Here is a 17,478-nt window from a genome sequence, read left to right as displayed (position 1 = left end):
ACTCTGTAATGTGCAGTTTGATCACACAGCACAATGCTACAGATGTCGCAACGTTTAAGGGAGCGTGCAATTGGCATGCTGATTGCAGGAATGTCTACCAGAGTTGTTGCCCGTGCAATGAATATTCATTTCTCTATCATAAGCCATCTCCAAAGGCGTTTCAGAGAATTTGGCAGTACATCCAACCGGCCCCCCAACCGCAGACCACGTGTAACCACACCAGCCCAGGACCTCCACATCCAGCATGTTTACCTCCATGATCATCACCCGGACAGCTGCAGCAACAATCGGTTTGCATAAAAATAAATTTGCACAAACTGTCAGAAACCGTCTCAGGGAAACTCATCTGCATGCTCGTCATCCTCATCGGGGTCTGGACCTGACTGCAGTTCGTAGTTGTAACCGACTTGATTGGGCAAATGCTCACATTCGATGGCGTCTGGGACGTTGGAGAGGTGTTCTGTTCACGGATGAGTCCTGGTTTTCACTGTTCAGGGCAGATGGCAGAGAGCGTGTGTGGCATCGTGTGGGTGAGCGATTTGCTGACATCAACGTTGTAGAACGAGTGGCCCATGGTGGCGGTGGGGTTATGGTATGGGCAGGTGTATGTTATGGACAACGAACACAGGTGCATTTTATTGATGGCATTTTGAATGCACAGAGATACAGTGACGACATCCTGAGGCCCATTGTTGTGCCATTCATCCACGACCATCACCTCATGTTGCAGCATGATAATGCACGGCCCAATATTACAAGGATCTGTACACAATTCCCGGAAGCTGAAAACATCTCAGTTCTTGCATGGCCAGCATACTCACCGGACATGTCACCAATTGAGCATGTTTGGGATGCTCTGGATCGGCGTATACGACGATTATATTCTGCAACTTCGCACAGCTGTTGAAGAGGAGTGGACCAACATTCCACAGGCCACAATCAACCATCTGATAAACTCTATGCGACGGAGATGTGTTGCACTGAGTGAGGCAAATGGTGGCCACACCAAATACTGACTGGTTTTCTGACACCCCCTCCCCCCTAGTAAGGCAAAACTGTGCACATTTCAGAGTGGACGTTTATTGTGGGCAGTCTCAGGCACACTTGTGCAATATTCATGCTGACTAATCAGCACCTTGATATGCCACACCTGTGAGGTGGGATGGATTATCTTGGCAAAGGAGAAGTGCTCACTAACACAGATTTAGACAGATTTGTGAACAATATTTGAGTAATGGGTCTTTTCTGTATGTAGAAAATGTTTCAGATCTTTGAGTTCAGCTCATGCAAAATGGGAGCAAAACTGAAAGTGTTGCATTTATATTTTTGGTCAGTGTAGATGATGGGAGAGATCTCTGTACTGACCCCTGATATATTTATACATAATAATTAGATCTCCCCTCAGTCGTCTTTTTTCTGAAGTTAATAACCCTAATTTAGATCTTTCAGGGTACTGCAGTCCCCCCATTCCAGTTATTACTTTAGTTGCCCTCCTCTGAACCCTCTCCAGCTCTGCTATGTCTGTCTTGTTCACAGGAGCCCAGAACTGTACACGGTACTCCATGTGTGGTCTGACTAGTGATTTGTAAAGTGGTAGCACTATATTATCATTACGGGCATCTACGCCCCTTTTGATGCAACCCATTATCTTATTGGCCTTAGCAGCAGCTGCCTGACACTGGTTTCTACAGCTTAGTTTGCTGTTCACTAAAGTCCTTTTTAATGTAAGTGTTACCCAGTGTTTTACCATTTAGTATGTACGGGTGACTTGCATTATTCCTACCCATTTGCATAACCTTACATTTGTGTGAAACCTCATCTGCCACTTATCTGCCCAAGCCTCCAATCTATCCAGATCCCTCTGTAGTAGTATACTTTCCTCTTCCATGTTAATTACTTTACACAGTTTAGTGTCATCTGCAAAAATTTTACATTTTTACTGTGCAAGCCTTCTACAAGATCATTAATAAATATATTGAAGAGTTTAGGGCCCAATACTGACCCCTGAGGTACCCCACTAGTGACAGTGACCTAATCTTAGTGTGTACCATTAATAACCACCCTCTGTTTTCTATCATTGAGCCAGTTACTTACCCACATACAGACGTTTTCTCCCAGTCCAAGCATTCCAATTTTATATGCTAACCTTTTATGTGTTAAATTCTTTGGAGAAGTCCAGATATACGACATCCATTGACTCACCCCGGTGAAGTCTAGAACTTACCTACTCATAAAAACTGATTAAATTAGTTTGACATGACCGATCCCTCATGAAGTGATGCTGATACGGCGTTATTGGCTTATTTTCATTGAGTTACTCTAAGATAGCATCTCTTAAAAAAAACTTCAAACAGTTTACCCACGACAGATGTTAAACTTACCGGCCTATAGTTTCCGGGCTCTGTTTTTGACCCCTTTTTGAATACTGGCACCACATTTGCTAAGCGCCAATCCTGTTAAACATTCCCTGTCATTATAGAGTCCTTAAAGGGATTGTCCATTTTCCTCAGTGAATACAGTGGAGAAAAGGATATTTATAGCTTTGCTTTCTCCTCATCGCTCTCTACAACTTTTCCCTAATCACTCTGTAAAGGGCCGACACCTTCAGGTTTACACTTTGTTTACAGTAATGGTAAAATCTGTAACCATCTACGTTTTTAAAGATAAATGCACAAATCTTAATGTGTATAGCTAAATTATTACTGGACGTAGATGCTCAGGTCACAGGATGGCAGGAGATGACTTAACAGATATTCTTACCAAGTTCTTCTGGATCAATGGAAGATTGAACATTTAACATTTAACAAAATGGGTGTGAGTAGGTGTACACCAGGTTTATGAAATGCAACTTTTGCAAAAAGTGGAGCAATCTCAGTCTAGTAGGGGGCGGGGAAAAGCCTGAAGTAACATCTCTAGCTAAAAGTGTTATTTTAAAAAATGCACCAAAATATAAAATTATTGTGTAATGTTTTTATAAATTTAGCACAAATTGTGGCACCGCAGACTCAAGCTAAACTGACTTCAAAAAGTGCCTTCGAGGATATCTCGGCCATTGTGTAATGTTGTGTGTCATGGCATAACATACAGTAAGATGTGCCGTCATGCCCCCAATCCCGAGAATGAAGGGGCTGCAGCACTGATTTAGCGCTTCACCCTTTCACAGTGGAAATTCACATGGGAACTGCACAGCTCCTTTCAAGTGGCTGAGCCTTACTACAGTGCCCTTCACAGTTGGGTGGTCAGAAGTACTGCTGTACAGAGAAACACTCAGGATCATTGAGGGTCTCAGGGGTCTCACCTCCAACTATCATAATGTATTGGCGTATCCTTGTGAGGACCCATTTAAAACTGGCCATAAATATAAGACAGCTGTTGGTCGACCTTTACATAAACATGCACAATAATTTATTTCTTTGGAATTTTTATTGCATGGCTACTAAAAAAATGTTTAGCTGCCTCTTGAATGGATTTTATGACCTGGCTACAATATTTTTAATAACAAGATTTCATCTCCATCATAAACTTTGCATAATAACCATGTCTAGAGGACCATTTTTAATTTTGGATGGTTTTCTCAAAGAGGTTTTATTGTATACAGTTCACCTCCCCCACTCTAAACTTGAGTTTGACCAAACTGGCCTCCTTCTAATTTGAGAGGTTGCAATCTCAAGAAGTGTAAATGCAAGGTTTCTCTTTAAGTGGTGCTGATCCTTCTTGTTCCAGGGAGGTATTTGAGATCACTAGGAGGGACTTGCTAGATCCTAATGGAATCCTATAGCTCACAGGAAGTAAGCCACACAGGGCAGACTGACCTCCTGTCTACACTGGAGAACACGCTCTGGGTTGGCGGTCAGAATGCAATCACATCACACAGCTCGTCATAGAGAAAGTATGGATACTTCTGAGCAATTAAACTAAACAGCTACTGTAGAATATTGCTGGCTAGTTAACCTTATACATTCATTGATAAAAAAGTTACACACCCAAACAAATATTGGATCGCTGCACAACGTGGCATGCAGGTATGTAAATGATTACAGGTGTGGTCGGATTAGACACTGGGTCTTGCCACAAGTAAAAGTGCTTCCCCCGCTGCCCTATAAAAAGCCTCTCAGAGGCTACTTTTGGGTAGCATACCTCTTGGTGAGAGAATGTTGACTGTTAGACATGCCTTTACTACACACTCGAAGACATTTTTCCCAGTTAACAGACTTTGAAAGGGAACGCATCATTCGACTAAGAGAAGCATGAGTTTTTTTTAGACTAACTGGCCACCATCTAGGCAGTTCCGACCTTGCTGTTAGGAGGTGTTGGGAAACGTTATTACACAAGGACGCGCACACACAGCGAACAGGCTCCGGACAGACCACTGGTAGAGAGGATTGTTTGATCCGTCGAAAAGCATAAGCAGTTTCCTCAGTTTAATTTTTCGCCATCCAGTCACAGGCGACACCTTTATTACACACCCCATTTCCAAGCACTTAGCAGAAATAAATTTGGTGTCATGATGCTCATTACATGTCCTGCTACTGACGGCAAGCCACCGTTACCTTAGTTTCCAGTGATGTTGTGAACGAGAAAACTGATCTGCCATGGACTGGAGCCATATTGTCTTTAGAGACAAATCCAGGTTCTGTTTGAGATCCAATGCCTCTCAGGTTCGAGTATGGAAGCCTCGTGGTGAGTGCTTCAATCCTGCCTCCGCTCACTGTCCCAACTGCTGATGTGATGATATGGGGAGCCATCGTATACAAGAGTCACCCCTTGTAGTGATACAGGGGACATTAACAGATCAGTGATATGTGCGGGACATCCTGTAGCCACATGTGTTGCTTCCCATAGTAGGGATTCCAACTGGATAATTCTCGCCCACACACAGTATTTCCCAGGAATGCTTCCACCAGATGATTGCAACTCTTCCTCAGCCTGCCTGGTCACCAGATTTATCGTCAAACGAGCATTTATGGGACCAGCAGGGACCCCAGCTTCGGGAACCTATGAGTGTGCAGGATCTACAGGCCCAGCTGTAACTCTGTGGGCAAATGTGCTGCAGGATACCATACAGCACTGGCATGTCTCCATATCCAACCGTATCTCATCTTGTATCTAGACTAAAGGCGGCCCAACAGTTGTATTGTAATCACTGACCTATATCAGCATTACATTCACACATAGAAAGTTTAATTTGATTCCAGCAACTCCTTCTTGGCGTATTTTATTTCTTTGTGAATGCGTGTATGTCCGCAATAAAATCTTTAACATGTAAAGTACGGTAAGGCTACTTTCACATTTGCGGCAGGACGGATCCGACAGGCTGTTCACCCTGTCGGATCCGTTATTTTGCTGTGCCGCCGCTCCGTCCCCATTGACTATAATGGGGACGGGGGCAGAGCTCCGGCGCAGCACAGCAGTGCACGGTGAAAGGCCGCTGGACTAAAAGTCCTGCATGTCCGACTTTTTAGTCCGGCGGACTCTCACCGCGAACTGCCGTACTGCGCCGGAGCTCCGCCCCGTCCCCATTATAGTCAATGGGGACGGAGCGGCGGCACGGCGAAATAGCGGATGGACGGATCCGACAGGGTTAACAGCCTGTCGGATCCGTCCTGCTGCAAGTGTGAAAGTACCCTAAGCTGAACAATAAAAGTCCAGCGGCATGCCAAATGATCATCAGTCAATATGCATATTATTCACGTTCAATAACTTCTCTTTTGCATAGGATATTGCTGCTTTTAAAGTGACTTCTTTACAAAAAGCCTTGGATGGCAGTGTTCCCTTATCAGAGCTGGAAGCTGCCAACAAACAATACAACAATCTCACTTCCAAGTACAGGGACATGCTACAGAAGGATAATTTGCTTGTACAAAGGACTGCTAACCTAGAGCACTTAGAGGTATGCTAAAGGAACATGCTGTCAACATGTTGTTGAAGTAAAAGAATGTTGATGGCTTCTTTAAAAACCTTGACGTTATAATGATTGCACTCAAACCATTTAAAAGGGAAGTTTAGAAAACTTTACAAAAGTCATAATGCGAAGGTTGTGTTTATTTGCCGTAAAAAAATAAGAAATTGAGTACTGCAAATTCTAAAGCATCATTTTTTTTATATATATATTTTTTTTTTTAGTCCACAGTGTCCACTGCACTTTTAGTGTATCTGTCAATATTGTTATGTAAAGAATGAAAATCGGAGACCATATAGTACATAACAATCTCTTTCTAACAAAGCTAGAACCAGCCCTGGACCGCAAAAAAAAAAAACTGATCCGCATTTTTGCGGACAGCACACGGCCGTCTGAATGAGCCCTAACTATCACAGCTTAAAAAAAAGAATGTCTGGCAGATGGCAGCTCATTGAGCAGTAGCAGGACGTATAGATTAATAATTACTCCACGGGCACCAATATAGTGAAGTAAGGGAGATATCTCACACCAAAGTAACTAGCTTTTCATGCTGCATTGTACTGAAATAATGTTTAACGTTGGGACACCCCATTTAATGCTCACTTTCAAAGTGATATCTACCTGCCACTGGGCACACAAAATAGCATAGTGTACCGGTAGGCAGCTCACTGGACCCATATGGTCCCTGCCTAATGGTAGAAACTAGATACAGCTTAAATGTTATCCTATTGACTTGTTAAAGGGGTATTCCCATTGTTAGGATATGCTATCAATGTAATATAGGTGCAGGCCTTCCCTCTGTGACCTGCTGCTATCTGCAGAACGGGACCCCCGAACTGAAAGAGCATACAGAGCAAGTGCAGCCATCTTTACCACTATGGGGGTTCCAAAAATAGACGAGCAGACGCAGCGGCGAAGGGAGAGATGTTTGGTGCACTCTGCATTCACCGCTATGGGAGTTCCGCTTGCTTTGCCATTTTCAGAACTCCCATAGCACTGAATGGCGAGTACACTGCCCATGCGGAGTGTCCTTGACTTTGGAGACCCCATTCTGGAGATAGGTGCGGGTCCCACCTCTGGAACTTGCTCCTACCAATATGCCATCAATGTCTGAGATGAGCGACGTATAAAAGTTCTTCTTTTTCCAATAAAATCTAGATACATATTCCATAGTGTAGTCTAAGAACCCAGGTATCTTTGTCTAAATATCTGTAATTTAACATTTTTAGGATGTAGTGGGTTAGTGTTGGATTAAAATGTACATTTACAACAAGGTTATTTGTATTGTGCAAAAGAAACAGGAAAATATGCTCTTTTATCTCTTTTATGCTTCTAAACAGCATGAAAATGCTTCAGTGAAATCGCAGATCACTTCTTATGTCAAAGAACTGGAAATTACTAAAGAGAAACTGAACACTCTGGAGCAAGCCTGGGAACACGCTGGTGCCCTCGGTATGTGCTACTGATAGTGAGGTGCAGACATCTTATGCTTTCCCATCTAGGCTGGTTTCACAGTTTGTTTTCTATCTTTGCAATTTGTATCACTTTTCGCAAGGTTTTTCTTTTTTTCTTTTAAATTTCTTTTCTTTTTTTCTTCTTTTTTTTTTCTTGGGGGGGTGGGGGGGGGATTTTGCATGTCCAGATGTTACTTTAAAGTGTATAATGCAACCAATTTGATATTGATGACTAGAGATGAGCGAATCGATTCTGAACAAATTGAATTCCACCTGACTTTTCCAAAAACTCAGGTCAAATCAGAATGTTTGGCGATTCAATATTCAATCAGCCATTTTTCAGATCAGTAGATTTGCTGTCAAAAAGAACCATTAAAAAACATAAATCCTGCAAAGCAGTTTGTTTTTAAAAACTCTGATTGTTACCACCAGAGATCACGACATCAGACGGTATGCGTATTGGCTGCCAAAAACCAAAAATGTGTCAAACCATTTATAAAAACATAAAAAGTGTTACAGTACAGTTTTTTAACCAGGCTGTCACCACCAGCAGTCATGCATTTACCCATAGCCATAGATGTCACTGTCACTTTGACATTACTAATGCTGGCTTGACATTAAAGGGGTTTTCTGGGAGATTTATGCTGATATCCTTTGGATAGGTGATCAGTATCTGATCGGTGGGGTTCCGACACCCGGGACCCTCGCAGATCAAGTGTTGGAGAAGGCAGTGGTGCTCACAGTTGCATGGCGGCCTTCTCCAGCTTTGCCTAGGCCAGTAATGTCACGTTCATCGGTCACATGGCCTAGACTCAGCTCACCCCTATTGAAGTGAATGGATCTGAGCTGCAATACCAAGCACAGCCGCTATACAATGTATGGCGCTGTGTGTGCAGAGAAAAGGCTGGTGCCTTCTCAAACAGCAGGTGTCGGGCCCCACTGATCAGATACTGATGACCTATCCTGAGGATAGCTCATCAGTATAAAACTCCCAGAAGACTTCTTTAAAGGGAACCTGTCATCAACTTTATGCTAACCTCACTGAGGGCAGCATAAAATAGTGACAGAAATGCTGATGTCAGCGGTGTGTCACTCATGAGCTAAAAGTAAGTGGTTACTGAGAACCAGCATCATAATCATTGTAGCCCAGGACTTGAAAAGAGTCCCGGCCACCTGAGAAGAGTCATGGTTATTCATAATCTCCTGCACTCTCTCCCATCTGCTGATGATTGGCAGTTCTCTCCTAGAGAGAAAGGGAGAAAACTAGGTAGAAGACTGTCAATCATCAGCAGGTGGGAGGAAGAGCAGGAATTCATGAATAACCAGGACTCTTCTCAGGTGGACATGAATCTTTTCCAGGCCCAGTCAGCAATGGTTGTGATGTTGGTTCTCAGGAACCGCTTACTATTAACTTATAAATGACAGACCGCTGAAATCACCTGTCTATACTTTATTCTGCCGTTAGTATGGGCACCATAAAGTTGATGACAGGTTCCCTTTAAAGAGACTGAAACTAGTTGCAAACAGTCCTAGGAGACCCTAGAATATCATTCATTAACCCCTGGACTCCCCCTTTTTAATCTTTAATCTCTGGGGGTTCATCGTCTGTGACCCACAGCCTCAATGGCATTTGCTATCATTCTTTTTAGAGGGGTAAACCTCTCTACATAAGTAAATATCACTTACTTCCACTTTCCACATTTTCCAAAGGATTTATAATAATTTTGTTCATTTGATAGACCTTAAAGCTTTTTTTTTGTTTTCTTCTTTTACTCCAGGAGGTCATTCTTCAATGGATAAAGCCATGAAAGCCATAACAAATAATGAAATCATTTCCATTTCAAAAAAGATAACCATGTTGGAAATGAAAGAGCTTAATGAGCGGCAAAGAGCGGAGCATTCCCAGAAAATGTACGAACATTTACGTAGCACACTGAAGCAAGTGGAAGATCGGAACTTTGAACTCGAGTCCAAGTTTGCTGAGGCAAGTATAAAAGATATACTGCCTTCATCTGCACTGTGGCATTTCAGTTTACATTGTCTTTACTAGGCAATTTTACTATTTCTTATGTCATATTGTCGAAAAGCCACAGCAGAGATGAATGGATATAGGTCACTGCTGGGTAGGGTGGGCTGATGTATAGATGGATCTCGGGATTATGATTTTCTCTTTTCTTTGGCCTTGGCGTTCATTTAAATGTCAGTCATTTCCATTTATTGTCTTACTGCTTGTTTTTTTGCTTTTCTTAGCTTACTAGAATCAACCTTGACGCACAGAAGGTAGAACAAGCGTTAAGGGATGAGCTTGCAAACAGCGTAAGCAAAGAAGTGTCTGATGCGGATCGGAGAAGAATTATGGAACTGGAAAAAAGCGAAGCAGAACTCGCAGTAGAGGTCTCAAAGTAAGTGTGACTTCAGCTTATGGCACATGTAGAGGCAGTGTAGATTTTTCATCACTTTTGTTAGTTTGAGCTCAAGCCGACGGGGTTTCATATCCTTGTCAGAAGCAATTAGAAGATTACTGTACAGGCAATGCAGTACTGAAAGATATTCTTCTTCTAGTATAGAACAGGGGTAGGCAACCTCCGGCACTCCAGCTGTTCTGAAACTACCACTCCCAGCATGCATACTTCCCCTGTTCTTCTCAGAACTCTCAGAGAAATAAATGGAGCATGATGGGAATTGTAGTGCCGAAGGTTGCTGAACCCTTATAGTATAGTATAGAGACAAGATACAGGCAGCAATAAATAGCACCCTATGCTGATGTTTTTCCAAGGAAGCAACAAGCTCTAAAGGGATTTTCCTATCAGTACAATTTGTGTCCAATTTTCCCAATTCTCATATAAAGGGCAAAGAGCTGCTCTTGCACTGGGGGACTCTGAACAACCCTGTAGTAATGCTGCACATGGTTGCCCATTCACTTAAGTACTGTATGTGCTGTGTTATGGCTGCATTACACAAACCGATTATCTGACAGATTTTCTGACCCATCATTGGTCAGATGGCCAATTAGACACACAGGTCTTCTGTTATACACACCAACTATTGGTCTGATTGGACAGAAATCTGTTGGTGTAATACAGCCCTTATACTTGGGGTACTTTCACACTTCCGTCACCGAAACTGCCTGCTGGATCCGACAATCCGGACGCAAAGGATTGGTCATCAATATTCTAATCCTGGACACATTCTTTGAAATAATAACTTTATTACGTTTAAGTTACTCTATGTATCCCAAAATAAGCATACTTACAATCTCCTCTGCATCCTTAAAGGAGCCGGACGTGTAAAAGAAAGCTTACTTACCTGCTTCCCAGCGCTGGCTCGCTGCTCCTTCTCTACCAGTCCTGGGCTCCCTCACTGAAAACATCCGGTTTGACTTTGTCGCAGCCAATTACTGGCCGCGGCGGAGACCAGATCCCTTTGCGTCATGTGACAATTTGTCATGGCATAAGGGGAGCCAGTCACTGCCAGCAGATGGGCAACCGAATGTTTTCAGCGATGTAGCCCAGAGAGCATCGCAGGCCAGAAGGAGCGGGGAGCCAGCGCCGGGAAGCAGGTAAGTAAGCTTCCCTTTTACAGGTTCGGCCAAGTGTGTGTGGAGGAAGGGGGGGGTGTTGCACAACACATTTAGCAGGCATAGTAAATGACCCCCAAAGGTTAAATTTCAGATCATTCCAGGTAACACTGTATCTATTGATCTAATATATAATTGTATTTTCTTTGCATTAGGTTACGCAATCTTTCCGATATAGCCAAAGCTCAAGTCTCCACATTAGTGTGTAGACAGCAGTCAAGAGAAAAGGAAGTTGAGTCACTGCGGAGACAAGTTTTGGATTTCCAGGTATGGACTATAAACCACGTGCGACACCTCCTTAAAGCATGTCGGTGGGTAATAATTCAATTAAGAATTATTAATTATGGTCATAAAAATAATTAATCATAAAAAAATTAAATTTATAAAATTTGTCATAAATTCTTAAAATCATGACCTGGTGAATTGTAGACAACCTAATTGATACAATTCACATCTGAGTCCGACTATTTCCTCAGATAAATAAGCTCTTTTTGACGTGAGATGACGTTAATGATAAAATGTAGTTCTGCATTATACAATGATACACAGGTATTATAAAAATATGCAGATTTATTGGTTACAAGATTATAAACATATATAAGTAAATAAACACAATGATACATGCAAATGAATATATATACAGCGTTAATATAAAGCATTACAAGCTTAACAATACATGTGAGTGGAAATAACTTGTCACATTATAACCAAGCTATTATTAGGTTAGGATATCAAAGTAGGAACATAAGTTATATACATTACTTCTGTTCAGAGAAAACCTCATGATATCAGGATGGGCATGTCTAATCCTAGACATCAATATAGAATGCTAAATACATTCCGCCCCCCTCTAACCAACTACACATCACATGACTTCAGGCATGGGCAAATCCATTCAAGGATATAACTTAGAAGAGATAACTGTATCCTTCCGCCCAATCCTGGACTATTTTTACATATAAAAAATTGGTAAGACTATTAAGACAAATAACAGGGATCTAAGATCTTAAATGGAAAGGATTTGACGTCTTTCCCGTGGGAATCCATCACTTAGCTTGGCGAAGAATGTTCTATCAATATATATATATAAAAGCAATCATTTAATGCTTTACTAGATTATGAGTCTAGATTCTTCTGCAGGTAGAATGAAGCCTCACAATATCCTAAGACTACATCTCAATATGGAGATGATCAATTTATTTAATTATTTATTTATTCGCCAATCTAGATGGTATAATTTCACCCACACTATCAAATTAGTCTTAATAAAATGAAATATCATTTTCTGTGTCTCTTACCAAGTCCTAGTAGGAATCTCACTTCTGCTCCTAGGAAAGCTGGGTGGTCCTTCATAGCACATCTCACCATGGCTTTCATCTTGATAGACCCCAACTTCTCCTCTCCTCTCTCTCACTCCTTCTCCTTTCCTTTCTCCTTCTTTTTCACTTTCTCTTACTTTCTCTCTATGGCTTATGATCCCAAACTTATCAGTTAGACACACCTTCCTAGTTTGGGAACTTTCCAATCATTGTCGGATGGGCGTGACCATTGATAAAAGATGTGACATCATAACCTTACCCAGAATGCTCTTTTGCTACTGTTGTAATGTCACCTACTGATACCTAGGTGGCACTGCTGTATAAGCTATTTGCATCATAGTATAAAGGGTTAACTTATTTAGGTCTGAATATACATTTTGACCTTAGAAGCTTTAATTCAAAGCTATAGGGATTAATTCTGACACTTGTAGCAATTAGAGACAGACCTCTAGGCGTCTCACTTAATGTCTCTCACATTGTTTATTTGTGGATCGTAAATAGCCTTGTTTTCTCACAGAGATATCAGTACCTCCTCTGTCATACCAAAGATGTGATTAATTGTTACAAAACACACATCGTCACAGACACTCTTCTTGAGACAGATATTCCCCTAATGAGAAATATATATATAATATATTGGATACATGTTGTCTTCGTAACATATAACAATATAATATTAACAAATATATATATGTCCTACTGATTGTCTTATGCTAAGGACTAACTAAGGCTCATTAAATGAATACATACATATTATATATTTTGCTTCATTAATAAATGCCTAATTGTATAGGTAATTATCACCATCTGCACAGAGCTTATCTTTACCTCCCGTCATAAATTTAAAAGTAGACAAGGAGAGGCCTCTTCTCAGACTGGTACATTCATGAGAAAAATAACACTGAAGTAGAAACCTTTGTGTGACCTTAATTTGGCCTACTCAAGACATACAAAATTGTAACTATAGTCGAGCATGGCTCTTAAAGGCAATGAACATCCATTTTGACAATAATGAATTGGATATCAATGCATTTACCTATGAAAAGGCACAACAAATCCCCCCTTTTCAGCATATTCAATTTCGTTATTAGAAGGTTGAATAGGCTGAAATGCAATAAAGGGCTAAATGCTCCAAATCATTATGGATTGGGGAACACAAGTTTTACCTTGGAATAAATTTATCACAATTTTGTGTGTACTTTTACGACACAAACTTAACACACAAACTTTACGATTAGTTTAACAACAAGTAGGTTACGTTCCTTGTATTAGTGATAAACGTGCCGGTTCATAGAACGCATATTATACAATTGTTTCGGTTCTTTTCTTTTATGACCACTGTAGAGAGAAAGACGTTTCGGTCATTTTCTGGACTTTCTGGAAACGTGTCTCTAGTTAAGATCTTTCTTTGGTCCTCGAAGTAATAATGTCGCTGCTAAAATGAAAAACTGGAAGTAATAGCTTCCTGGCTTGTCAGCAACTTGGAAACTCGAATTAGCGAGCGGTGCTTGGCATCATATCTTCATGTCTGCGATCTCGTATACTTTGTCATGTTGCACGGGTGTGATGTACTTTTGCAGCGGCTGTCGAATCTCCTGGGGCTCTGCCCACTTGTCCCTCCTGGATACATCTTGGATACATCTGGGTTGGCTCCGACTGGACGTCTCTTGCGTCACGGATAACCTTGACCTCAGGTTCTCTTGGTTCCGGATATAAAGACTTTTAGGATTCCGCCATCTGTCCTTCCATCTACACGTGATCCCATCTTGGGCCATCATCTAAACTTAAGAAAACAACAGACAGTATGAGTAACAACGCAGCAAAAACTTTATCAAACATATACCTGCCTATTTTTGGCCTTTGACTTATGCCATACTTTAGCCAGCAGCAAGTTGAGGACTTTTATGTTTTTTTTTTTTTTTTTTTTTTTAAAGAAAACAAACTACAGGGTATCATGAATAGATATAACTATTCTTCCTCTGCTAGGCTAATGCAGCCTTAGGTGTTATGCCTATTTAGGATAATAACCCAATTAATACTTTGAGACTATCTCGAAACAGAGTAATATATATGCATCCATATATCTGCATGGAATACAGTGACGACAAGTTAGTCACAATTGATAGACAAACAATATGGTTAGTATAACTGTTCAGTATCTTTTCAGTCATACAATACCACCACCAATCATATGAAATTTAGGATATGTCTCCATCTTCAAATTTTTGATTTTTCAATCTCAGTTCAGCTCTTGGCGTTTTTAGCACTGAAATAAAACTCTACACAAACATTATGTTAATGATCCTGTGGAAAAAATTGATTAGTAATCAATATCATTAATCATTTATTGACTTGGTATAATTATTAATTTAATGAAGCAGTTTGCTTCGTTTACTGGACATTTCTATGTCAGCGAAGTATTAAACAACTTTTCTTTTACTCTTTATTCACTTCATGAGATAAAGAATTTACATTCAATGAAGTTGGGAGAATCTTACTCTTCCTTTTCATTAGGCTGACTTAAGAAATCAGCTCGCAGCGCAGCTCTGCGACCTCTGACCTTTTCACTGACGTATCTAGACTTAGGAATATGCTCCTCACCCCTCCCTTAGGAGACTTTTTAAGGCAATTAGGGTTAGTTAACAGAGCTATTTAAATACAGTTTTGCGCTTTTCACTACAAAACAAATTAGCAGGTTCTAGGTATTCTGCTTAAAAAATAATAATTCATAAACAGATAAAAAAAAAATCTGAAACGATTAATCATAGATATATAAAAACAATTCCCCCCTTAGGGGATTATCATATCTGCGGCAATTGCAAATTGTACATTAGGATCCTATAAGAAAGCATGGTTACATTAGCATACATAGCAATTAACCTGTTTAAAACTATTCTCTTATAGATTCTATTTATCAATAACATTGGGTCAGACTTTATGTATAAAGTTCCTCTATTATCCTGTAACGCCCTGAGCTACTAAACTCAACCTCCCTGTATATGGGGGTAAATCTCCAACTATGGGAGTTAATTGGCCAGGAATTAATAGGAAGGTACCTGAGTCAAACAAAGGGCTAGAACCGGACCCTGTACCGCCTAGGCTAATGAGACCTACATCTGTTCCCTATGTTGGGACAATTTACTATTAATTTCTGGCGATACAAAAACATCAATTGTGTTTAGCATAGACAAACAACTCCTGAGTTGATTTACATGCCATGCGCTGGTTGCATTCGTGTAATAACACTTTACTGCAACAACTCATCTGCGGTTCTGGTATGGGCTTAACCCCTTTAGTACCAGGACATTAATTTTGACTATGTATATACCACGCCCTTCTAAGGGTTGTAAACGTGATCTGGCTGTAGCATTCTAATGCCAGCAACAATATACATGACAATTCATCATTAACATGTCATCTCATCAATCATATCTCACTGGGGCCTCCATTTATGTCGGTGGGTAATAATTCAATTAAGAATTATTAATTATGGTCATAAAAATAATTAATCATAAAAAAATTAAATTTATAAAATTTGTCATAAATTCTTAAAATCATGACCTGGTGAATTGTAGACAACCTAATTGATACAATTCACATCTGAGTCCGACTATTTCCTCAGATAAATAAGCTCTTTTTGATGTGAGATGACGTTAATGATAAAATGTAGGTCTGCATTATACAATAATACACAGGTATTATAAAAATATGCAGATTTATTGGTTACAAGATTATAAACATATATAAGTAAATAAACACAATGATACATGCAAATGAATATATATATCGTTAATATAAAGCATTACAAGCTTAACAATACATGTGAGTGGAAATAACTTGTCACATTATAACCAAGCTATTATTAGGTTAGGATATCAAAGTAGGAACATAAGTTATATACATTACTTCTGTTCAGAGAAAACCTCATGATATCAGGATGGGCATGTCTAATCCTAGACATCAATATAGAATGCTAAATACATTCCGCCCCCCTCTAACCAACTACACATCACATGACTTCAGGCATGGGCAAATCCATTCAAGGATATAACTTAGAAGAGATAACTGTATCCTTCCGCCCAATCCTGGACTATTTTTACATATAAAAAATTGGTAAGACTATTAAGACAAATAACAGGGATCTAAGATCTTAAATGGAAAGGATTTGACGTCTTTCCCGTGGGAATCCATCACTTAGCTTGGCGAAGAATGTTCTATCAATATATATATATAAAAGCAATCATTTAATGCTTTACTAGATTATGAGTCTAGATTCTTCTGCAGGTAGAATGAAGCCTCACAATATCCTAAGACTACATCTCAATATGGAGATGATCAATTTATTTAATTATTTATTTATTCGCCAATCTAGATGGTATAATTTCACCCACACTATCAAATTAGTCTTAATAAAATGAAATATCATTTTCTGTGTCTCTTACCAAGTCCTAGTAGGAATCTCACTTCTGCTCCTAGGAAAGCTGGGTGGTCCTTCATAGCACATCTCACCATGGCTTTCATCTTGATAGACCCCAACTTCTCCTCTCCTCTCTCTCACTCCTTCTCCTTTCCTTTCTCCTTCTTTTTCACTTTCTCTTACTTTCTCTTACTTTCTCTCTATGGCTTATGATCCCAAACTTATCAGTTAGACACACCTTCCTAGTTTGGGAACTTTCCAATCATTGTCGGATGGGCGTGACCATTGATAAAAGATGTGACATCATAACCTTACCCAGAATGCTCTTTTGCTACTGTTGTAATGTCACCTACTGATACCTAGGTGGCACTGCTGTATAAGCTATTTGCATCATAGTATAAAGGGTTAACTTATTTAGGTCTGAATATACATTTTGACCTTAGAAGCTTTAATTCAAAGCTATAGGGATTAATTCTGACACTTGTAGCAATTAGAGACAGACCTCTAGGCGTCTCACTTAATGTCTCTCACATTGTTTATTTGTGGATCGTAAATAGCCTTGTTTTCTCACAGAGATATCAGTACCTCCTCTGTCATACCAAAGATGTGATTAATTGTTACAAAACACACATCGTCACAGACACTCTTCTTGAGACAGATATTCCCCTAATGAGAAATATATATATAATATATTGGATACATGTTGTCTTCGTAACATATAACAATATAATATTAACAAATATATATATGTCCTACTGATTGTCTTATGCTAAGGACTAACTAAGGCTCATTAAATGAATACATACATATTA

The 17,478-nt window shown here is 40.0% G+C and overlaps 1 protein-coding gene across 1 annotated transcript in view; it reads left to right on the top strand.

The window, feature by feature from the left end:
• Window positions 1–17,478, top strand: part of CEP290 (centrosomal protein 290) — a 210,964-nt gene that overhangs the window by 93,535 nt on the left and 99,951 nt on the right. Inside the window, exons 25-29 of the mRNA XM_040408592.1 lie at window positions 5,717–5,890; window positions 7,240–7,351; window positions 9,132–9,337; window positions 9,604–9,755; window positions 11,086–11,197. Of these exons, the coding sequence (XP_040264526.1) occupies window positions 5,717–5,890; window positions 7,240–7,351; window positions 9,132–9,337; window positions 9,604–9,755; window positions 11,086–11,197 (756 nt within the window). The remainder of the gene's footprint in view (window positions 1–5,716; window positions 5,891–7,239; window positions 7,352–9,131; window positions 9,338–9,603; window positions 9,756–11,085; window positions 11,198–17,478) is intronic.

Source organism: Bufo bufo, chromosome 1 (genome assembly GCF_905171765.1).
Source record: "Bufo bufo chromosome 1, aBufBuf1.1, whole genome shotgun sequence".
NCBI classification, from domain to species: Eukaryota; Metazoa; Chordata; class Amphibia; order Anura; family Bufonidae; genus Bufo; species Bufo bufo.
The sequence above is the reverse complement of the archived record's forward strand: the minus strand, read 5'-3'. Positions and strand labels throughout refer to the sequence as shown.